General features: G+C 37.5%; 3 protein-coding genes across 4 annotated transcripts; all 3 read right to left on the bottom strand.

The window, feature by feature from the left end:
• Nucleotides 1-7800: 7800 nt before the first annotated feature.
• On the bottom strand, nt 7801-8665 carry LOC131010915 (uncharacterized). The gene is made up of 3 exons (XM_057938623.1): nt 8530-8665; nt 8334-8441; nt 7801-8255 (listed from the first exon to the last, which is right to left on the bottom strand). The coding sequence occupies exons 1-3, from the start codon at nt 8611-8613 to the stop codon at nt 7872-7874; spliced, it is 576 nt and encodes a 191-aa protein (XP_057794606.1). The 5' UTR covers nt 8614-8665; the 3' UTR covers nt 7801-7871.
• A 1484-nt stretch (nt 8666-10149) lies between these two features.
• LOC131010917 (uncharacterized) lies at nt 10150-10839 on the bottom strand. The gene is made up of 2 exons (XM_057938624.1): nt 10473-10839; nt 10150-10388 (listed from the first exon to the last, which is right to left on the bottom strand). The coding sequence occupies exons 1-2, from the start codon at nt 10808-10810 to the stop codon at nt 10220-10222; spliced, it is 507 nt and encodes a 168-aa protein (XP_057794607.1). The 5' UTR covers nt 10811-10839; the 3' UTR covers nt 10150-10219.
• Nucleotides 10840-16028: 5189 nt separating this feature from the next.
• LOC131010877 (protein DETOXIFICATION 27-like) lies at nt 16029-21794 on the bottom strand. Of its 2 annotated transcripts, XM_057938568.1 has the most exons (8): nt 21305-21790; nt 20697-21238; nt 20463-20549; nt 20305-20361; nt 20001-20239; nt 16534-16652; nt 16369-16458; nt 16029-16283 (listed from the first exon to the last, which is right to left on the bottom strand). In XM_057938568.1, exons 1-8 carry the CDS (start codon nt 21581-21583, stop codon nt 16212-16214), a joined length of 1485 nt encoding a protein of 494 aa, XP_057794551.1. In that variant the 5' UTR covers nt 21584-21790; the 3' UTR covers nt 16029-16211. The 2 variants fall into 2 exon arrangements, with proteins under 2 accessions (XP_057794551.1, XP_057794550.1); XM_057938567.1 differs by having other exon boundaries at nt 20697-21794.
• Nucleotides 21795-25757: the final 3963 nt, after the last annotated feature.

Below are 25757 nucleotides of genomic sequence, written 5' to 3'. Positions count from 1 at the left end.
CCATAACTCATCATGAAACGAAGTCAATTTGATATTCTGTCATGTGTGAACTTTCGAACGTAGAGACTATGCTTAAAACCTTCGTGGTGTAACGTCCATCTTAAAGTTATCTCATGCCACCTTTCGTTGACTTACTTTCAATGTGGCACGTATCTTTTCAGTATATCTTTGAGTTTCAACGAAACTACAGTCTCCCGAAGGAAACCAAAACATTCGAGGTGTTCAGTCATTTTTCTCATTCAACATATCAAGCATCTAGTATATAGGAATATCCTATTGATCCATCAATCTATGTTCTTTTCCAATTATGATCATGTAACTCATAGCAATCTATGTTCCTTGAAAAACGTGTCCATGTCCTTTCATTCGTACAATCGTATCAACATAATATACACAAATTGTGCCATAAAAAGGTAAAGCATCAACATTTCATTCATAACCTGCGTTTCACAATCATATCCTTGCAACTGTTTAAAACCATAACATAATTAAACATTGTAACTTCAGTTACCTTTTTCTTGATTGAGCGTGATGCAATGGAGCGTTGAGCGGTGTCATAAGATTCATTTAAGTCAACTGACTCGATCTAGACTTGGCTTTTGAAGGAAAATTCTTGGGCCAGAGCAAACGAACTGCTCTGATACCACTCTGTCACAGCCCGCAATCCCTAAGGATTGTTTAACCGGAGTTATGACTCGGGAAGGGGATTAAGAAGCGGGGAAAGAAAGGGGCATTTACTTAACAATCAAACATTTTACGAAAAGAGACATTTATTATATAACACTAGGATCATAACTGATCACTTGGGCAAAATCAAGACATTCGTTCGGGAAGGCCCGTCGAAGTGGATTACTCAACAAAAGAGTATCATACTTAAAATAAAACATTATCATAATCAGAGTATCTTTCAGCGGAAATACGTGTGAGTTATACATATGAAGATGTATACTCAAGGTTACATTATTGTTCTATGTCAAAAGGTACATCCGCTCAACTCCACCCCATTCCATCACCTGCTCAACCTGCACATTAGGGAAAACAACATGCAGGGCTGAGTAAAAATACTCAGTGAACATATGCCGGAAACATAACATTTTATATCATTTATTGTACTGCCAACAGTAACACACAGGGTTTTATTTGAAGGACCTGTGCTTACTAAACATTTTCTTTCATTTCATAAAGTTGGATGCGCATCCCATTTTCAGTCTATATGATCCATATCTGTTCCTTTTACACGCCGGGAAGGAGGCCTCCTTCCACGGACGCCAAGACCGGTCGCAAGCGACACACAGTCTCCATGAGTGTACACGTTAACCCTTACTAGCAAACCTTCGTCTAGCGTAGGGTCCGAATTCGATTTCCTTTATAGTTGGCGAACCAACACAGATAGGATACATACATAAAACATAAATATTTTTGGCAGACAATCATTCATAAACATTTCATTCATTTCATAAAGAACCATTCATCATTTGATCATTTCCATAAACATTTCATTTAATAAGAACCATTTACCATTTAAAATATCACAGTTATATCATGTCATTCATTTCATTTCGTATAAGAGGCCTGTATGCAGGGGATCTCTATATACGTGTTTTAAGAAAGCCCACCTTATTCGTTCCCACAACGGGCGTAGAGTTACTTCCCTCTTTAGCTATCACTTCCCGCCTGGACCTTTATTGACGAAGAATCGATAAGTTTGAGAAGAAGTCGTGAAGGAAAGGAAGATAGGTCTCTAAACTAAACTATCTCCTTTTTAATGATTTTAGGGTTCTAACATCCATATTAATCTTGTCTCGTTCAAAACCTTAAACTCAAAACATCTATCACATAACTATCATTTAGGTTCGAAACCGTTTATTCGAACATCAACATACGCATCAATCATAATTCGTTCTACTCACGCCATCAAGTTAAATATTCCGTTATTTAATAACAAATCATATAATATCACATAGACAAATTAAATCATCATAGATCATTCTTTCTCATACTTAAAATAATTTAATCATTTTCAAATAATCCATATTAATAAGTCATTTGAAAAGAATTAATTTAAATAAGAGTTTAACTCAAAATATTTTATTTTAAAGTCCATTTGTAAAAATACTTGAAATAAAAGAACTCCATTAAAATAATTAATTTAAAGGTCAATATATAATTAAATTAATCAAGCTCAATTTAAATTAATAATTAAGAGCTCAAATAATTTAAATAGATATAAGCCCAAATTAATTAGATAAATTAAGTCTATCATGTTTTTCTTTGAATAAGGCCCAAACAATTAAATTAAAGAAGCCCAAATCCTTTAAATAAAAGAAGCCCATCATAATTTTTATTTAAAAGGGCCGAGCCCAACAGATATTGAAGCCCAAACAATTAAATTCTAAGCCCATCAATTAATTAAATAAGGGCCCAAACACTTATTAAAATCGGCCCAAGTCTCGGCCCAACAGCAATTAAATAACAGCCCAAATCATGTCCAAGCCCACCCATCATACTAACCCTAAAATAAAAACACACACAACACATTCAGCACACACACAAAGAAGCTGCGCCTCTCTCTCCCTCGGTCGTCTGCCCAGTGTCGCCGCCTCCGCCGCCGTCGCCGCCGGCGAGCGGCGCGGCCTCTCCCTCTCACCCCCAAGTTCTCACCTCTCTTCTCCCCTCCTTGACTCTATCCCTCTCGCTCACTCTGCCACCGGAAACAGGGCACGCCCGCCTCTCTGCGGCTCTCTCTCTGCTCGGTCGAGTGCGGCGCCGCCTCCGGCGCGCCGCCTCGCCGAGCACCTCCCTTTCCCCTCTCATCTCTCTGACCTCCTCCGTCCGCCTCCCTCTCTCTCAGTTCTCACTGACTCACACACACACGCACGCAGACACGGCGTAAGCCGCGCCGCCGCGTCGTCTTCTTCCCCGGCGAGGACAGCACCGGTCAGCCATCTCCCTTCTCTCGACTCTAGCAGCAGCTGTTAATGAAGCCAGCCACCGCCGAAGCCCTGAATCACCGACTCCCTCGAATCCGGTGACCACAGGACAGCCATGGCCGCCGCCCTTCCTCCCTCCGATTTCCGGTGAAGCCGCAGCTGCAGCCGCCGACAACCCAGGTAAAACCCTATCTCCCTATTCTCATTTTCTTTTTCTTTTTCCTCATCTTTTTCCCTTTTTTTAAATTAAAATCTGAAATCCCTCCTCTCTTTCTCTCTTGGCAGAACGGAGACCACCTTGTGGCTCCGCCGCCGTCCGTCGACCACCGGCAGCCCCGCGGCTGCCGCCCCCTAACCTCGATTCACACACACACACAGCAGGGTTTCAAGCCAAGATGCAGTCGAACACTTAGCAAATAGGATTTGAGCATAAATCAAATACTGTAAATGATCAATTGTAAACTGTACACAAACATTCATTCATGTATATTAATCCTTCATGTAATTTCAGTTTCAAAATACATGTGTAAACGTATTGGTGATCGTTGGTTCCCTGTAAAAATGAAATAGGGGAAAACCTTGGATTGGTGGTGAATGTTGCTTGTCTCTGCAGAATTGATATATCGCATAAGTTAGAATTTTTGTGAAGAAGAATTGAATGAGATGAATAATCTTCACTCTATTACCTTATAAAACTTGCTGCAGAGGTGGGAATGGGTGAGGTGAGATGCAGAGGTGGGAATGGGTGAGGTGAGATAGTGGAATAGGTTTTAAAGAAGCAAAATTCTATTTGGAGATTGACTTCAGAGGTGAAGAAAATTGTGAAGTAGTAGGTGAAGAAAATTGTGAACGTATTGGTGATTGGTTTAATAGAAGAATGAGAGGAATGTCGATGAATGAGAACCATATGTGCTTAATCTCATATAAACACATTAAGATATATAAGCCTAATTCTCATTGAAGCATAAAATTCACTTGAGCTTGCCTCTAACATAAATTAAATAACTCATAGGCTCAAGTAAAACAATCGATAAAAGATTCATATTTAACACTTCAGTGTTAAATCCTCCACAATAAATTAATGGACTCAAAATATATTTTGATTGCACCATCTATTGAAAATAAAAATAAATCATCACATATATAAATCATCAAATTCATATAAGTCCGTATTTCATTAATGGATGCCGAACCCTAATTATCATAATAAATCCTTAAATCAGTCATTAGAAGAATTTAATCATCAATTAAAAGTCGGGTCATTACACAAAAGCAAATAATCGCCCAAACATTTCGCCAATTCGGACTTTAATCCATGCGATCAAACCACGTCCAGATAAAATGGGCACACCGCACGGCAGACGTGCACAACTTCCTCTTCACACAACTTCACCACTTCAAAACTCTTCTCAAAATTAATACTTTTTCTCCAAAACCTATCAAATACCATCAAAATACATATAAGATCATAATCATGTCCTAAAGATGATATTTAACACGAATTAAGCACAAAAATCATATCAAAAACTTCCAAATAAATGCGTATAAATACGCCCAATCAACTATCTTGTAAAATGTAAACACACGAAGTATAGTGCAAAACTCCGAAGACCCACCGTGGATGTAGATCTAATGGTCGAACCACGTAAAATCTTTGTGTCATTTTATTGCTTTAGATTAGGTCGTGGAATTTGGTTTCATCAACAATAAAATACAAATGGAGATCTCCAACACCCCCTTGACTTTCATTGTCAAGAATAAATGAGTCCTCGACCTCACCATGATCGATCTCCCCAAAATTACTAGGGTTTCGATCAAGGGCCAGCCGGAGGATATCTCCAAACAGATCTCGAACATCATAATGAAGTACGTAATGCGAGATGAGAGCATAATTTTAAATGTTCTATCCACCGTCTTTGATTCCCAATGTGTGAGTCGATTTGGATGTCGCAAAAAGTGGACAAAATAGGGCAGAGGACTCTCGCCATCATCATGAAAGCCGATAAGTCACCGGAGGGGCTGCTCGAGAATATTGTCGCAGACGATATCAATATTTGCCTCGACTATATCTGCGTAAAAAATTGCATCAACGATGAGACTTATGTAGAAACTAGGGATGGAGTAGCCAACCTCTTCGACAGTAATCCTCTACTTTCATGGATTGATAAGTTCATTGTTGGAATTCCTGCTTTGGTTGAGAGGTTGACAACAATTCAAGCCAAAGCCTTGCGAAATCTCCAAAGCAAGGATGAAAAACCTAATTTTAAGTGAGAATTAGACTTTTTAATGTTAAATTCAGCGGAACGATGTCATTTACTTTAGTTTAATATGGTGTCATTTAGTTACACCGCCGTACGTTTAATACGTGCTGGCATTTTCGGATGCCACATCTAGGGGTGTAAATTCGGGTTGCGGGTGCGGGTATTGTTTTCCCAAAAACCGCGCGTACTCGCCTTACCCGCATGTAATTTTTAATTAAATAAATAGTTTTTATAATTATTAATTTTAGGAAATATGAAAATAACTCCGTAAGCCCTAGTTAATTCACTACTCACTACAGAGAGACAGCCGGGATTCAGGAATAAAACGGGAGTTTTGTTGAAAATACCTGCGGGTAAAGATGGTACCCGCACATTGCGGGACAAAAATACCCTCCGGCGAGACAAAAAACCCTCCAGCGAGACAAAAAAAATCCGTAAAATTAAAAATAATCAAGAACTTGCGGGAAATAAGGGTACCCGAATACCCGCAGCGGGTGTACCCTCAGCATGTAGGCGTGACGGGTGATGGTGGGAATTTCGAATGATTTTGTCCCGCGAATACCTGCATTTTGCGGGTAGGGTGCGGGTACCCGAATTTACAGCCCTAGCCACATCATATTTAATTTGATGGGACAATTGCGATTAAATTATAAATTAATGTAATTCGTGATTAAATTAAAAAATGATGATATAAATTAGAAAAAAAATCTTGTATATTTCCAACTATTACCCCTTTTGAATAGTTTAGACCATTAAGTGATATTATTGATTGTTCAAAACGTTTTACGCAAACATTAATAATTTAGAATTTAATTGATATTAACCCACCCTTATATTAATAATTCATTAAATTCGTACAAGAGAAATACAATCACAAATATATCATTATTGCAACAATTCAAAAATTGTGTTAAAATTACAAGATATGTCAAAGTATATGTATTTAATGGATAATGAAATGAACTAATATAAACCAATATAATAACTGTACCAATATTTTTTATCAAAACCAAGAAATAAAAGTGATCTGATATGATTGGATTGGAATAAATTGTCGCTGTTATGCAGAATTTTCTGTCCAACGTGCTTATCTGATTGAAATTTGTCGTAAAAAATAAGTAACGAAATTGTAAAACTTAGAGCACAACAATTTTGGACGCTTAATTCGTTTTAGAAAACGACCCTTTCATGAATTAGGTTCCCTGCTGTTTGAGATTGGATGTTTATGTTTGTCGACGCACGAAATTTTCAAATATTACTTTTGGATAAATTATATAAATACACAAACACACGCTATGCTACTGTAAATGGTGCAAATTGTGAGTTTAATTTCCATCTCTTAGCCATCTAACTTTGCGAGAAAATTATTGCACCACTTGGCACTTGAATATTCAAAGCAAATATATTTTGATGGGATTTACTTTCTATCTTTTGATTATTTGCTTTTTTTTTCGTATAATTATTTATGCGTGCTTTTATTGAAAGTTGAAATTAAGTGCAAATCATGAATTTGACATCCAAAATAAAATTATGGAACTCTTTTCTTTTTCTTTTTTTTTTCTTAAATTACACTACAAAAAAAGCGTTGATTACCGACGGCTAAATGCCGTCGGTAACAAAAGACGGCCGCCGGTAAATAGTGTTACCGGCGGCGATAACGGCGGCAATCTCCCGCCGCTAAACGGTTCGTCGGCAACGACAATAACGGCGGCGAACATCCGCCGTCAGCAGTTAACGGCGGCGATGCCGCCGGAATTGTCGCCGTTAAACGGCGGGGCCTAGCCGGCGAATTAGCTGCGGCAGACACCGCCGCTAGTTACCGAGAGCTATTTTGCCGTCGGTAGAGAGTCACCGGAGTCCGGCTGACCCTGCCGGAAAACTACCGACGGCGAGTGCCGCCGCTAACTAGCGGCGGCGAATCGCCGTCGGTAACAAGCTACCGCCGGCCGGTGGGTCATGCCAGAGGATGGCCGGGTATTTACCGAGGGAAAATTGCCGTCGGTAACTACCGACGGCGTTTTGCCCACGGTAATGTTTTTTATTTTATTTTATTTTATTTTATTTATTTATTTATTTTATTGTATATTGTATATCCACAATTTATTTCCGTATTTATACGGTATTGCATACTTTAGACGAACTTCCTAGTCGGCGACCCGACTTCCCAGTGGGTCACCCATCTTGCTTGTGCTCTGTGTCAAGCACGCTTAACTTTGAAATTCTTTTCGAGTGATCACCAGTACAGAACACTCGTATTATTGATATATCTACATCTATTAATTCATTTAAATGCTATATACTCACTCATATAATTATAATCTTTGAATATGTGGAGATAATACCTGAAATATGTTGTTAATTAGTGAGCGAGTTCGTTTCGGTCCTTATTTTTATCGTCGGTAAAATATTTAATTAATATTTAATAATTAATTAATTAATTAATTAATTTTTTTTATTTTTATTTTTTAACATTAATACACCAAAAGTGTTTTAATTTGGTTATTATAATGTGATTTGAATTTATTTGTTTATGTTAAATGCAATCATCATCATCATTGCCATAAATATATAAAACATATATAGTTTTAATAATTAAAGCACTTGAAATATATAGTTCAATAAAACATAAATTTGAAAAGAAAGTGCAAATGTAATTTTGTTTGAAAACATAAACATAAGTCTAAGCATCATCATCATCATCATCATCGGCATCAGGGTGTGGAGGTGGCTGAGTATTATACATCCTCATAAACGCCTCCATTTGAGCCATGCGGTCCTGCATCTGTTGGCGTTGTGCTTCCTCTGCCGCCATGCGCTCCTCCATCTGTTGGCGTTGTGCTTGCTCTGCCGCCAATTGCTCCTCCAGCGTGGAGATCCGTGTCTCATAAAGCTGCTGAGACACCGCAGAACTGCCCGTGCTGCGGATAGACCCCCTACTAGCCTGACTCTGCCCGGCACTCCCGACGCCGTAGATCCGTGACCTATCAATTCGCACCACCTCCAAATACACCTCGTCTAGCCGCTCATGTCGTCCTGTGGCAGCGGCCAGTCGATGAACCTCGGCCTAATACATACATAACAATGCATAATTGTTAGAAAATAGATACATTCACTAAATATTTGAATAAACTTAAACACTTACGTCAATTCTAGCATCTCTCTCCGACGTATAACTTCCGTCGGCGTACGTGTGGAGGCGGAGGAAGGTGGCATAGTTCGGTGCATCCTGGGGAGTACCAGGATCCAAGCTCTGTAGATGCATTTATATAAGATAAATAAGTTATATTAGTCAATATATTAATTTAATTTATATACTTAATTATTTGTTAATTACATACCATATACTGCTGCAGGATACGAGTCGACTGGGACCCGCCCACGTGCCTACTGATCCCTGTACCCTCCCCATCGGGCTCGGACATCCGGTTGGCACGTGCTCGATTTGAAACAGCCTCAACCTCGGGCTGATGCCAGTAATCCTGGAGTCCAGTCCAAAAATCGGGAGTCATCCAGACGGGCCTAGACATCTCTCTCCCTTGGCGGATACACTGCTTGAGATCTATCTTGTAGTCGCTCATCATGTCAGAGTACCTTTTGCGGGCTTTTGTCTCCCACATTGCCCTCACGTCACGCTCATCATCGGGCTGCCAAATAAACTCTTTCTGTTGAAAGAAAGAGAATTAATTTAATATCAAACATTTTAACAATTTAATATGATATATTTATATGTATTATAAATTTAATTGTACCTGTAATTCATCAAAAAAATTATCCTTCATCGCCGGGGGCGTCAACTTCCATGTGTACCCGCCTGGGTTTTCAAACATCTTAAATGTGCTCGTGCAAGCTTTGGACAGGCCAGTGGGCTCCAACAAAACACTGTGTACAAGTAATTTTGTCACTTAATCATGGTGTACGAGAAACAGTAATTTTAACTAAAATACTTACTCAGTCGTAGGATGCCTCTGAAGTACCGTCCTCCCATCAGGTGCCTTAACCTCTCTCTCTCTGATAGCGGCAGCTGTAGGGCCCCTAGGCCTTCTAGCCCGTGAACTACTAGAAGCCTGGGGAGTCTCGGGAGTCCCAGAAATATGCGTCCCAGACCCATCAGATGTATCTGCTGTAGCTTCTGGCGCATTAACGCCAGATCGCCTCCCAAATCCCAACAAACCTCGAGAGGTAGACATGATGCCTGTTACATACAATTAAATTAACAAATATATAGCGAAACATAACATTAACAGTAACTAACAAACATAACAAATTTGCAATCAAATTCAACGTCATCTGTGCATTTACATTTATTCATAAGCATCACTACTATCATCATCACTATCGTTAGATGTCAACGGGGAATCATCGTCTTCTGCTTCATTGTCATCTTCAATCTCAACGACTCCACCGAGGGGATGAAGGAGAAGTGGTTGTTCAATGCCTACACTTGTGTGAGTAGGCATAATAGTAACCACTTCTTCTTGAAATGGTTGATCTAATGTTGATGTAGATACTGCAGTAGACACTTCAACCTTTGATCTTGCGTTGACTTTGCATGCTGACCACCAATTTTTCTTTGATTGGTTCGTACTGGGATAGGGACAGTAAAACACTTGAACTACTTGACTCGCCAAAACAAAGGGATCATACTTCTTATATCTTCGTGTGTGGTTCAGTGAAACTAACTTGAAGTCTGTATCAATAGAAGTTCCCTGAGCCGACAAGTCAAACCATTCACAGTTGAACAAGACTGTCTGCTTAATTGGATACCCCGGATACTCCAGCACGCAAACCTCTTGCAGACGCCCATAAAAGTCTAGCACATCTCTATCACTACCATAGACCGAGCCTTTAATGCAAACGCCACTGTTCACAGTCGCACTCTCTCTATCATGATCAGTTGTGTGAAACCTGTAGCCATTCACGAAATAGCCGGAGTATATTTCAATCTCCCTTAATGGTCCAGCTGCAAGCGACCTAATATAAGGGTTCAACTCGTCGTTACAAGGACGACAAACCTGTTTCACACAAATATCATTTAAGTTTGCTAGCCAATTTTAGAGTAAGTAAATGTATATTTAACATAAATTTATCGTCTCTTACGTAATGGTTAAACCACACAATAAACTCGTTGTGAAACGCGACTTCAAACTCTGCATCAGTCATGTAAGGATTTGCATATCGTTTTTCCTCCTTGAAGATCCTTGGATACAAAGAATCAAATAAATATGTTAACACCTATATATGATGAACACTTCTTATACGTAAATTGAACGAGAATACTCACTTGCTATATGTCTCTGCAACCTCTGCACAATTGCTCAAAATATACATGTGTGCAGCAAGCCATTCGCGCTCATCCATGTATCTCTTCGTCCCTCGGCCAAGTGAACGCCCAATAGGTTTGAATATGGCGAGACAAAGAGGATCATCATTTTCAGCAACGGGCATCTCAATATTGCGAGGCAAAGTTGTCCACTTTGTAGATATTTGATCTTCCAAGTAAAACGAAGAGAAGGTTGACATTTCTGCAAGTAAGTATGCATTGGCGATGGACGCCTCAACCTTGGCTTTGTTTTTTATATGATTTTTTAATGTCCTCAAATATCTTTCAAAAGGATACATCCACCGATATTGCACTGGACCAGCCAATCGTGCCTCATTTGCCAAATGAACTGGTAGGTGCTCCATTGAATCAAATAAACTAGGAGGGAAGATACGCTCAAGTTTGCAAAGAGTAACAGCTATCTTCTCACTCAGTATTCTCATGTCATATATGGCCACGTTGCGGGATGTTAATTCTCTGAAGAAGAAACTTAACTCTGTAATTGCCTCCCAAACATTCTTAGGAAGAAGTTCTTTAAATGCAACAGGCAGAAGGATTTGCATGAACACGTGACAGTCGTGACTTTTCATGTTGTGCATCTTCAGGGCGTTCATGTCAACGCATCTACTAATATTTGACACGTACCCATCGGGAAACTTAAGACTCTTGATCCATTGAAGTAAGATCTTCTTCTCTTCCCTGTCAAGCGTATAACATGCTTTCGGATACCCTCGAGTTCCATCCACTTTCTTCAACTCTTTCCGCTTGCAGAAGGTGTTCAATTCTTCTCTAGATTTTTCTGTATCTTTTGTCTTCCCCTTCACATTCAGGACAGTATTAAACACGTTATCAAACACATTTTTCTCAATGTGCATGACATCCAGATTATGTCGAATCAAAAGATGTCTCCAATAGGGTAGATCCCAAAATATGCTTTTCTTTTTCCACCCTACATCTTGATATTTGGCGAGTTGAGCGTTCCTGCCATCGAAGTCTTCGGTAACCTTCACGAAGCCTAACCCCTCGATTTGATTCAAGATTTGTATTCCTGATCTTTGTTCTGGTGGACCAACATTTCATGTCTTATTCCTCAAGAATGAAGTTTTGTTTCTCCTAAACACATGGTTAGGAGGTAAGAACTTCCGATGATTATCAAACCACGATTGTTTTCCACTCATCGGCAAAGTGAATGCTTCTGTATTCTCCATGCAATGTGGACATGCCAATTTCCCAGCTGTACCCATCCAGACAACATAGCGTGCGCTGGAAAATCACTGATAGTCCATATCAGAGCTGCTCGCATCTGGAAATTTTGCTTCAACGATATGTCGTAAGTGTTCACACCAACCTCCCACAGAGATTTTAACTCGTGTATCAATGGCTGTAAGAATACGTCCAACTTCATCTTTGGGTTTGATGGGCCAGGCACGAGGACTGTGAGGAACATGAATTGTTCTTTCATGCACAACCACGGAGGCAGGTTATACGGCGTGACAATAACTGGCCAAGAAGAATATTGACGCCCTGATTGTGCAAATGGGGCAAAACCATCTGTAGAGAGGCCCAATCTCACATTTCTGATCTCATCGGCGAATCCAGGAAAGACTGAATTCAAATGTTTCCATGCCGGAGAGTCGGCCGGGTGGCGCATTATCCCATCGTCTGTGGAGGTCGCATGCCACCGCATATGTTCAGCAGTTGCAGGAGATGCAAACAATCTCTGCAATCGGGGCGTCAAGGGAAAATAGTGCATCTGTTTGGCGGGCACTTGTTTCTTTCTGCGACTCCCAGATGCACGCAAGCTGTCCTTATATCGTGATTGGTCACAGAACATACAACTATGTAGCTCACTAGTTTCCCCCCAATACAACATGCAGTTATTAATACAGCAATCGATCTTCTCTACTGGCAAACCCAAACCACGTAGATTTCTTTTCGTACTATAGAAGTCTTCTGGACAGTTGTTACCCTCTGGTAAAGCAGCTTTCATCATCGAAGACATCTGATTGTAAGTCCTCTCTGACATGTGGCTTTCAGTCTTTATGCTCATGAATTGAGTCATCCAACTTAATTGTGTGTACGTGTCACATCCTGCGTACAATGGAGTATTCGCTGCATCCAACATGTTATAAATCTGTTGAGCGTCATTATTGGGCGGCTGCTCCAGATTTGGAGGATCTTGATAATTACTAGGTCCAGCATGGTCATGCACCATCCTTTCGTAGTTATTGTATAATCCATCATCCTCATTCATTATAGCATGTTCTCTCGGCATAGACAGCGGTGCTTCCCCGTGAGAAACCCAAACTTTGTAATTCAGGACAAATCCACGCCTACTAACATGTTTTCTGACCGTAGGTACATCTAAATACGCTTGATTCTTGCACTTCTTACACGGGCACCTAATGTTACCTTGTCCATCTGTGTACGCCGTTTGATTGAACGCCCACTCAAGGAAAAACTCAAGCCCCGTTTCAAATGCGGTACGATCATTGTATCTCGCGTACATCCACGTACGATTATCACTCATTCTTGCAAATTCTAATTGAAAAAAACAAATAAAATATAATAAATTACTTGAAATCTAACAAAATTTCGACAGCATAACCCTACTATCCTAACTACCAAGTGCTCGACTCTACCAGCAACTATAGTGACCATAGTGGTCCTAATTTACTAAGCCTATACTAGGTCTACCCGGCCCTCCAATGTCGAAGCAATAATACAATACAAATAAAAGCAATAAAAATCATGGTAATTAAATTAAAAACAATCATTTGTAGGGAGAAGATCCTTAAGAAATAATCAATTTCTATCCCAAAGGGAGAAGATCCTTAAGAAATTGATTAAATCTATCCCACAATATATATATATATATATATATATATATATATATATATATATATAATAATATAACATTTCATAAACACATAGCACATAACATTTAATTTAACAAAATTATCCAACATATATAAATTATTCTAACAAACAATTCTTAAACTAATTGATTAAAATTAATATAATTTAAAATTAATCATGCTTCATAATTTAAAATTAAACTAACAACATATATTAAATAGATTAATATAATTTAAAATTAATCATGCTTCATATAATTTAGTTATAAACAAAATCAATTATAAATTAATTAACTATATATAACAAATAAATCTATTTAATTAATATATAATTAAATACATAAATAAATTCATAATTAAATAAATAAATAAATAAGAGAGCGTACGGTGGTGGTTTCCGGTGGGTGTCGTGAAGAAGGCGGTGAAACGAGGTCGTCGAACTACAATAAATAATATAAGTGAAAATTATATAATTATATATATATAATTAAAATTAATGAGATATATATATATATATATATATATATATAGATCTAGAGAGAGAGAGAGAGATACCTGCTAGGGCGGCGGCGGTCGTCGGCGGCGGCGAAGCAGCAGCGGAAGCAGCAGCAGCAGGCAGGGGAGGGGGGGGTGGATTTTCGTGTGTGTGTGTGGCGCAGAAACTGAAAAAAGAAGGAACCCGCTGCCCTATATTTAAACGGTTACCGACGGCAAATGCCGCCGCTAGCTAGCGGCGGTAATTTTGCCGCCGTTAATTCTATAAAATAAATTATTTAATGCGTATTTTAATATTAACGGCGGCGTCGCCGCCGCTAGCTAACGGCGGGGAATTTGCCGTCGGTAGATGGCCGATAAATTCGAAAGTTCGGGTCGCCTGGACTGCCGCCGCCGTGCCGCCGTTAGCTACCGACGACAAACTAGCCGCCGGTAGTTTTCGCCGGTAAAAACGCGTTTTTTTGTAGTATTATAAGAGGTACCTATATATCATCTAATTAAATTATTCAGATTGTTTCAATGAAAACGGATTATTTTTTTATTTTTTAAGATTGATGGTACATTCTCTTTTTAAAATCACGTGATTTGAACTTAAAATATTTATATTTGATCTCATATATTAAATTCTATCATTAGATCAACACATAGAAACCAAAATTTCTGTAAGGCTACTGTGTTATCTTTTAAAATTAAAATATGTGCTCGTCTTATTGTCTCATATTTAATATTATAGATTGTAATGGACTTGTGATTGATTTGTTTTAAACTATACAATTTTAAATTTAAAGAGAAATACAAAATAAATATTCATATATAAGATAAAAACAAAACCCTTTTTAAATGTGAATTTACAAAAGGTTTCTAGACTATGGACCCGTAGCAAAGCTTTCAAATTGCATAATTTTGAGATACTATATTAGCAAAGATGCCACCACTTATTTTTTTAATATTCTTAGCTCATTAGATGCAATGTGTTTTTGGGCTAATTGCGTTGCGTCTGCCAAAGCATAAACATTTTTAGAATTTATCGTTTTTTTTTTTGGCACTTTATCACATCACATTTTGTAGAGTTGTGACAGACGTAAATCTAAATCGTATTGGTTTTTTCATTCTGGAGTTGTTTAATTAATGAAATCGATCCCTTTCAATCTAAAAAAAAATAAAAAAATCAATGGTATTAGAAATTAATACACTCATTTATCTGTTTTAACGTTAAAAAAACGTTAGGAATATTTTTAGACCTTAGCATTTGTCATACACAATTAAAATGGTTTTGCGCAATTAGCATAAATAGCATGAACACATCCCATAAAAATATATCTGTATATTTGTCATCAATAAAATTAAGGTAGAGTTGGATCTAGTCTCCTTTTCCCCAAAATGAGCACTTAATTTTTTTTGAATTAGGATTAGAAAAGGTATCTTAATATAATTGTGGGAAAGCTATACCGCACACAGGGACGGATCTAGAAATTTAATAATGACCGGGCGAGATTTCACCGGATGATTCTAATAAAGTTTTAATAAAGAAAACGAGTTGAATCTTGAATAATTATTTGAAATGACACAATTATGACTGGGCGAGATTAACATATATAGATAAAAAAAATTAAAATCATACATTTATAGGTAACAAAAAAAAAATTGACCGGGCGACGGCCTGGGGTGCCTGGCCTTTAGATCCGTCCCTGACCGCACATAGACAGGAATACAACACCACCATAAAGTGGAAAAACATCACCGTACGCAGACCAAATTGAACTCAAGACCTCTCACAAAGGAGAATCTTTAAGTACTTCAACTTTACCACTAGAGCAAGGCCTCATTGGCCAAAATTAGCACTTAATTAATTACTCTTTTTTGATAAAAGTTTAAAATTATCACTAATATAAGTTATTTCAAAAATTAAATAATTTTGATTTTTGAGGATTGGACACGAAATAAGGTACTTCATCTGTCCTCCAATTCCATGCTTTTTTTTTTGTCATTTTAGTATGTTATTCAATTTTATGTATTTCTTTTGTAAAAATCACTCCATACAATATAACACTATAAAAGGTGGAATTCTTACTTTATTTTAACATTATCATAAATATGAGACTATTATTTCACTCAGAATATACTCGACCAATTTATTAAAATGTGTGTGATTATGGAAGGAGCATGAAACAAAATAGGTATCTTCTTTGATTCCCAAACTCCCATGAGGGGTCTTTCAGTAAATTCAATACCAAATTTAGCAATTTGACCAGCAATTGTGCCGGAGGTCACTACTCACTACCACGGCGAAGGAGAAGAAGAGCTGAATTTAAAAGTGAAAAGACATAATTAGCCCTAACCTAATCTTCTATTTCCTATGAGACTCCATGTCCTTGTCGGAGATGGACCACTCCCCTACACGGCTTGTGGCCTTCTCGACCTGAAAATTATTGGCACAAATTAAGAAAATAGATTATATTTTGGGACATTTAAAAAGAAAATTGAGAATTAAACCACATTTTTACCTCAACTTCCCAATTTGTCCGTGAGGTTACAAAACACAAGATGAGTGTTTGAATGGCCGTCCCACCAAAAATCATCCCAGCCCAAACACCCTGTCGCAATTCTAAAAACTTTCAATCTCGTATTTTTAATACATATAATGAGTTTGGATAAAAATATACTATTACCTTAGTTTCCCAATTGAGGCCCCAACCTAATACAGCTCCAATGGGGAGGCCAACAATGTAATAGCAAAATATATTTATCCACGCAACCCAAGCTTGCCATCCGGATCCAACAGCCACCCCTAAAAAATGAAATATCTTCATAGGACGTTTACTTTGGAGAATTAGTCTTGTTAGTCGTTAGATAAAAATAATGAGATTAATTCTTTATTTATTTTAATAAATTGAAACTTTGAATTATCCTAAGACCCTTGATTATTTCTATCATTTAAGCTAGTTTTGCTTGATTCCTATCTCATTGAAAGGGCGTGATTAAAGAAATCCTACTCTTGAAGATAAAAATATTCAATTATGTAAAGTAAATGCCCCTCAGTAAATTTAGAGGGTGTTTCGCAAAATTTATTTTAAAGAACTTATAAGTTCTAAGAGCATCTGCATCGCCCTACTCGATGGGGCTTACTCGAGTAGGGCGTTGCAAGCCATCCCTACTCGAAGGATACTCGAGCTGTCAAGTATACCCGATCTCTCCAAAAAAGTAGCGCGTGTTCTACACGCGCCCCCATTAAAAAAATACTTTGAAATTTGAATTCAACGGTCCGATTTTCATGATTTCCTTTTTTTAATAGCCAACGGCTTTTTAGCCATTTGAAAATTATTATTATTATTATTATTATTATTATTATTATTATTATTATTATTATTATTATTATTATTTTTCTATCTATAAATACCCCTAAACTCCTTCATTCACATAACAAAAATTCCACTCCTTCAAGCTCCCCAAATTTCTCTTTCAATATTTCCTTCTTTTTTCTTCAAAAAATGGGAAAACCCCAGCACGATTCTTCGTCTGATTCATCCGACGGTGTAGCTCAAGGGATCATAGAGGAGATGGAGTTGCAGAAATAATTGCTTGCTCAAATCTACACCCAACAGGCACCGGAGCCGGGACGTGTTAAACGTCCCCGGTCTTACGTCCACCGTGATCATGAGGAGGCCCATTTACGTCTTATGGAAGACTACTTCAACGATAATCCGACGTACGGGCCTACATTTTTTCGACGTCATTTTCGAATGCAGAAGGAGTTGTTCTTGCGCATCGTCGAGGCCGTTCAAGGTGAAGATACTTACTTCCAGATGACCACTGATGCAATAGGTCGAGACTCTCTCTCCCCTTTGCAGAAATGCACAGCAGCTATCCACCGATTAGCCACCGACGTCAGTGTGGATACTTTCGACGAGTATCTAAAGTCGCCGACTCAACCAGGCGTGTATGCTTCAAGAAGTTCTGCAAGGCTGTCATCCGGGCTTTCAGAGCCCATTATCTGCGTCGTCCAACACCAGAGGACATCACACGCCTTACTCAGATGCACGATGCACGACACGGATTATCCGGAATGCTCCGGAGTCTTGATTGTATGCATGGGGGAGGAAGAATTGCCCAAAGGCGTGGCACGACGCATATACACGCGGTGATCAAGGGGAGCCAACCTTGATCTTGGAGGCTGTTGCATCCCACGATCTGTGGATTTGGCATGCCTTCTTCGGTGTCGCTGGTTCGAACAACGACATCAACGTTCTCAACCAGTCACCTCTCTTCACCGACGTGTTGGATGGAACGGCGGCGCCCGTGATCTTTAAGGTCAACCGACACTACTACCAGATGAGCTACTACTTGTGCGACGGCATATATCCGGAGTGGCGTTACTTCGTCAAGAGTCCACCGATGGCGACCAATCCGAAAGAGGCGAGGTTCAAGAAGATGCAAGAATCGGCACGGAAGGATATCGAACGTGCCTTTGGAGTCCTTCAAGCTCGGTGGCGAACCATTCGAAGTTCGGCGCGTAATTGGAACGTGGAGCACCTCAAGGACATCATGTTGTGTTGCATCATTCTCCACAACATGATTGTGGAGCACGAAGGTGAAGGTGCTACCAATTGGAGAGATGACGATGCAGGACACGGGGCGTCTAGCAGTGACTCGACGGAGAGTGGTCGAGCAACCCCGGTTTCCTTCGAGGAATATGTGCAAAGAGATACTATTCTCCGAGATAGGCAGATGCATGCTATATTCTAACATGATTTGATGGAGCATGTTTGGGTACGTTTCGGACCTCTAGGGCCGGAATAGTTATTTTTAGGATTTGTTTTTATTTATTAAGTTTTATGTAATTTTAAGGATTTCAAAATTAATGCAATTTAAATTTGAAGTAAATTGTGTTATTTAAATTTATGCAATTAAATTTAAATGAAAAATAGAAAAATCAAAACTAAAAAAATCAAGTAGGCTATCAAGTAAGACCAATGTGGATGCTCTAACATATTATAAGATATTTTAAGAGCTTATAAGTTATTAAAGCGTTTGGATAATTTAACTTATAAGATAAAGAGAGAATTTTATGCTAGAGAAAAAAAATTGAAGAGAGATGAACTTGGAAGTGTATATATATGATGGAAATGACAAATCACAATTAAAAAATATGTGAAAAATTAAATGATTGTTGCATATAAGATTTTATGAGGATTTATTTTTATACCTTATAAACTGTTTATGAACTTATTTTGTCAAACACTTTCTAACGAGCTTATAAATTATTTATTTATTTTACTTGGGAAAAGAGAGAGCAGTTGAGTTTGAACCCTAAATCTCACTATTAACAAATAGAAGTTCGCACTATTTGAATGTTTTCTCAGGACTTATAAAATTTAAAAAAATTTATAATTTTTTTTAAAGAGTTTAGAAGCTCGGTCAAACACCATCTTAATATATCCTCTTAATTTATCATAATATTCATTTTACTATGGGTAAGATAAAAGGTAGTCTAATATTTATTTTTAGCTTTAAATAATGCTTTGCACTTAATTCCCTGAATTGACTATTAAAGGGCTCTGTGACAGTGAATTATGGGGTACTAGTCATGATAAAAAGAGTAAAATTGTACAAATAATATATATATATATATATATATATATATATATATATATATATAGGCTAAAGTTCAATGAAGAAGACCTAAATGTAAGAAAGAAGATAGAAGTAATCTCATTCGTTGATCTTATCTAATCTAACGGACATGATTTATTCACGCCATGTTCAACGGATTTTTTCGTTGAACATATGGGGGGTCGAAACCCAGAACCCCCAAAAATATTGTATATGTTCACGAATGTTCAACGAAAAAATCCGTTGAACATGGCGTTGAACATTCGTGAACATATACAATATTTTTGGGGGTTCTGGGTTTCGACCTCCCATATGTTCAACGAAAAAATCCGTTGAACATGGCGTGAATAAATCATGTCCGTTAGATTAGATAAAATCAACGGATGAGATTACTTCTCTCTTCTTTCTTACATTTAGGCCTTCTTCATTGAACCTTGGCTTATATATATATATTAGTAATTCATTATTCATAATGTTTAGATGTATTTTATTAGTTGAGTTATGGTTGTGAGTGAGATTTGATTACCTGAGAGAACCGGTTGAACACTATTTAGAAGAATGCTGGAAGCCAAGAGGAAAGACAGGTCATCCACCGCCGCGCCCACTTCACCGCTGGGAGAGAACATTAGCGCTAACTCGCCTCTGAAAATCAGCACAATTGCGAAGAACAACACTCCTAAACCACTCGATTGCACCACACAAACTTTCGTTGCGAATTTCGCCGCCTTTCCATTTCCGGCGCCCAACTCATTCGCCACCCGTACTCTGCACTCAATACATACCACATTCAAATACGCCTATTAAATTTAAATACTAATTTCTAGATTTACCCGATTCCAGCAAAAAAGGCCAGTGCGAACATCATCTCCCACGAATTGATCATCATACTGCACAAATTATTAAAAAGAGAGAGAGAGAGTGAGAGAAATTAAATTGATGAGAAAATGGCATCCCGTATATCTGGGAAAGAATAAAAATTGGAATTTACCATATCGATAATGCATCCACAGCTATTTTGGCATTGGTGAAGAATCCAGTCATCACTATCAATATTCTGTAGTACCAGTTCTCCAAACTTCACAACCACACAAATGCATATCATATCTCTAATCAAACAAGTTCTGATTTATTTGAAAATAAAATAGAGTATCTTCAAATATATGTGAAAATAATGAATTTTTTATGACATAATACACTAATTCCAAGAGCGGATCGGAGAGACCAGAGCATGACGCCGGAGGAAGCAGACAGCTTGAGAAAGTCGACAAGGCCAGAAAAGGCCTGAAGAGAGAAGCCCGTCCACGTGAGCGGGCAGCCCCCAAAGGCCACGTAAGCATACATGCCGAGAACCAAAAGCCACCACGAGATATCCAAAACCACGGCGATTCCGACCACTCCCATCTCCAACTTGCTCACCAGCACCCAGTTGAGAACGGCGTGGACGACGAGAGCCAGCAGCGGCACCCAGATGAGCGGCGCCGTCTTCAGCTGGCTCTGCAGGAAGCGCTGCAGCGGGAACTGGAAGGCGAAGCTGAAGTGCAGCGGGATGAGCCACAGCGCCACCTCCCCCGCCTGCTCCGCCACGTCATCCGGCTGCCCCATGAGCTTCAGGATGGGCGCCGCCAACGCGTAGAGCGGGAGGAGCAGGAAGCAGCAGAGGAAGAGGACGATCCACGACCGCTGCATGTAGATCCCCAGCATGCCGTATTTCTTCGCGCCGAAGGCCTGCCCGCAGAGGGTCTCCAGCGCGCTCGCCATTCCCAGCTGCGGACACAAAATCATTTTTAAAATCACACAGATTAATTTTCTTCTTTTTTTGTTTTGAGTTACCAGGAGGCCCCAGTTGAAGCCGACGATGACGTTGTTGGCGATGGAGATGGAGGCGAGCTCCAGGTCGCCGAGGTGGCCGGCGAAGGCCTGCGTGATGATGTTCATGGTGGCGTTCGACACGCGGGAGACCACGGTGGGCCCCACCACATGCCACAGCTTCTTCGATTCCTCCCACCACGCCGCCGCCACGCTGTTCTTAGGGTTTTTTTGGGGGATTTCTTTGGTTGCTGATGGGAGAAGGGGTTGGTTTAGGTCATCACTTGGGTTCGATATTTCCATGTTTTTAGAGAGAGAGAGAGAGAGGTGAGTTTCTGTAGAATTTCCTCTTGTTTATGTATTGTTGTAGCCGTTGCAATCGCCGATAGACTTATTGATTACAAATCCACGATGATGCCGAGTCCGGAGAAGCGAAAAACGATATCGCAACAATTTTTAAAAAAATATGCGCTCTCTCCGTCCCAATTCAATAAGACACGGGCACCAGTCGAATATTAAGAAATATGTGCTCCCTCCGTCCACAATTTAAAGCCCTACTTGCTCTTAAATTTTTGTCCACAAATTAAAGCCTATTCTACTTTTTGTACTTTTTTACTTTTCTTCTTTTCCTATATTTACTATTCTTTGTCACTAATGGACGCACCTTAAAATATTTTTATCATTTTCATATTCTATATTTATTACACTTTATCACTAGTGGACCCACTCACAACACCTTTATCACTTTAGTCAACTACCATTATATTTCATCCACATCACATTTTTCAGCTTTCTTAGTCTCCGTGCTCACATCAAAGTGAAGCTTTAAATTGTGGACGGAGGGAGTAATAAACAAAAGAGAGATAATAACTTTTTTTATAGTGTAAATTTGTGAAAAAATAGAAGAGAGAAATGAAGATATATATTATTTTATGAGTGAAAATTTAAAATGCCCTATTCCTTAAGTTCTATAGTAAAAATGCCCTCTTTTATAAATATAAACATTCTATGCCATATTCTTTAAATACCCTTTGATTTGATGAGTTTGTTTGGCCTGTGAAAGTCTTACACATTTTACCAATTTGACAGCTATCAGTCATAAAAGTCAACGATTTGACAATTATCAGTCAAAAATACATATGACCGGTGGGTGGCTAGATCATGTGTCCGACCGGACGGACACATGATCTAGCCACCCGCTGGTCATATGTACTCTTGACTGATAGCTGTCAAATCGTTGACTTTTATGACTGATGGCTGTCAAATCGATCAAATGTGTAAGACTTTCACAAAAAACCAAGCAAATCCATCAACATCAAAGGGTAAAATAGGTACTTCACATAATTAGGGAATAGCATGCTTTGTTTTATAACTTAGGACATTTTTACTATCAAACTTAAGGATGTGGGCATTTTTGCCTATTAACACTTATTTTTTAAGTACAAAAAAGAGATAATTTTATGTGAACCACAATAGCATTTGAGGTAAATGAAATAGTTGTGTGAGAGTGATTGTTATGATTTTTTATTTTAAGAAGTGATCTATTGAATTATAGTATAAATTACGAATTTATAAATTTTATGTGAAATATTATTTGAATTCATTCAGCATAGATTTCTTTTCTTCTTTTTTTCTCATGAGATTTAACTCATGGTAAATTATTCATTATTTTTATTTTAAAATGAGTTTTTGTTTTAGCTATCCATGTAGTTTTATATGCTATGTAATTACGACATATAACTGTTACTCCCTCCGTCCCACGAATCTTGACACGTTTGGTTTCGGCACGAGAATTAAGGAGTTATATATTAGTGTTTTAAGTGTGTAGTTAATAAAGTATAAAAGTGAACAAAGTAGGAGAGATAAGGAAATGTGTCAAGATTCGTGGGACGGCCCAAAAAGGAATACGTGTCAAGATTCGTGGGACGGGGGGAGTATTTGTCAAATACAAAAACAAGATACAACATGATTTACGAATCACGATGAAATATGAATTAATTAATGATTGGATTTATTGTGTTCGAGGAAGTTTTGGGTACATTCGGATGTACATTCAGGTTGACCCGTATTCGGATCCTAACCTGCATCCTGACTCAAATCGTGAAAATGACATTATTCGGTTATACAAATGACACTGTCTGTAATTGACACTATCTTGTTATATAAATTACACTTCCTGTAATTGACACTATAAGATTGTAAATGACACTATAATATTTTAAAATGTTACAATATCATTTATATAATTGAATAGTGTCAATTATAAGCAGTATCATTTGTATAACTTAATAGTGTCATTTACATGATTTAGCTCAGAATGCGGATTTGAATTAGCATGCACGTCATGATCTGAGTATGGGTCGATTGAAATGTACGGTACACCCTTAGTGTATTGAAGTTTTTGTGATTGTGTTCTACCTCTAAAATTTTTGTATGTAAACTTTTTTCTTAATCATAACTTGCAATCTAAACACTTTAATTTATATAAGAATGTAAAGCAATTATAATTGAAATGAAAAGACGTAATTGATCCTAACTCCTAAGCGATTCAAACGAGGAAGATAATGTCCATGTCGACATACTGTGTTTAACGTCAAAGGCAAATTTTAATTAATTTCACATAGAGACTCGGAATTATTAATTTCTCTTTTACGTACAAAAACGACATGAGAACTGATAAGCCACAAACTCAACCAAACTTATATTAATTATATAAAATAAAATATATTACAGACACAACATTTATTTTTAATCCTAGGTATTATTTTCTTCATTTTTTTAATAAATTATATAAATAAATACAAAAATTTAAAAATCACACAAAAAAATGTTTCCACTAGTGACATAAGATTTGATAGCTATTATATGCGTCATAAAAATTAGTAGCATTTGATAGTGTAGCTAATCACTATAGTTACACTTTCAAATGTCACTAATTTTTGTGATACGTATAATAGCTACCAAACCTTATATATGTCACTAGTGGAAACTTTTTTAGTAGTGTTTCTGATTCTTATAAAACGTGTAGAAAAAAAAGATCAAAGTTATTGATTTTTTTTACAGCTAACCCATTTAATGAAGCATTCGTTTTTTATTGCGATTTTTGTTAATTTATCTACTAAAAATTGGAATTATTTTTTTCTCTTAATTAAAAAATTTAGAGATAAATCAATTCGAATTTTTAATAGATGAACATTAATAGTATAATTTTAATTGCTCTATTAACGAAAATGATTAAATGCAAGTGACACTTACATGTAATGCACTTATTCTTTATAATTAATGTCTCACATTAAATTATTTTGTATGATTAACTGCAAATAACACTTACATGTAATGCACTCATTCTTTATAATTGATGTCTCACATTAGATTATTTTGTATGCACACCAGTTTTGATTTTTTAGAGATCCATCATATGTTACACCTGAGCATTCAACCATCGAGCCATGTTTTTTTTTGGAAACGTATATCTTTTTTTATATATATATAAATACATATATAGGTAAATAAAGAAATTTTAAAGACTGCGTGATGGAAGACTCGAATCCAGGACCTTAGATCTTGGACATTAACCTCCTACCACTATATTTTAATGCATAAGTTTTCATATAAATATATTTTACACACAAAAATATGGAGTATTATATTTTACAAAAAAATAATTGTATTTTTCGACCGATCAATTTTTTTTTTGTCGCCGAACCACCCACCACCCCACTCCTCCCACCGTCATTTTTTCCCCCCCGAAAATGAATGATGCGCATTAATATTCAATCAAACTTTTTTTAGGGGAAACTCAATCAAAACTTTACGCCATGTGTGTTTATTTTTGTCCAATAAAATGTAATATATAGTATGGTCTCATGTGTCACGTTATTAATTACTGAGCATAATTGATAAAATGTGAAATATGTAATATTTTTAGCTAAATGATATTGATTCGATCAAACTATTTCTAGCATTCGCCAGTTAATTACATCCACTTTTTTCTGGTGGAACTGGAAAAAGAGCAATTCATCACGTCAAGATTCTGTGGCTAGTTATGAAGTGGGGCCGCTTTTTTTTTTTTGATAAATTATATAAATAAATAAATTAAAGATCGTGTGACGACCAAAACCTCAAGTCTTTAATATTAATTTCCTACCGTTAGACCAACACACACACGTAAACGTGGTTGCAATTAATTCATCATACACTAGCATCCTGTAAAAATAATCATAATTTTTTTGGGGTGTTCGTACAAAATAAATATTTTATATTTTTATTTATGAACACTACCCCACAATAGATTATTCTCCATATATTAACTTATTTACTTCTTCTATTACATGATGGACCATCACTCCACTCATAGTATATTTAATTACTTTTATTAAAACTTATATCACTCCCTCTTATGGGTATTTTTACATGATGAATGGAGTATATTGGTCGCAATTGATTAATTATATTTGCCAACAACAACAAAAAAGGA

This window comes from Salvia miltiorrhiza, chromosome 2 (genome assembly GCF_028751815.1).
Source record: "Salvia miltiorrhiza cultivar Shanhuang (shh) chromosome 2, IMPLAD_Smil_shh, whole genome shotgun sequence".
Lineage (NCBI taxonomy): Eukaryota > Viridiplantae > Streptophyta > Magnoliopsida > Lamiales > Lamiaceae > Salvia > Salvia miltiorrhiza.
Note: the sequence above shows the minus strand (reverse complement) of the source record. Positions and strands in the feature narration are given on the sequence as shown.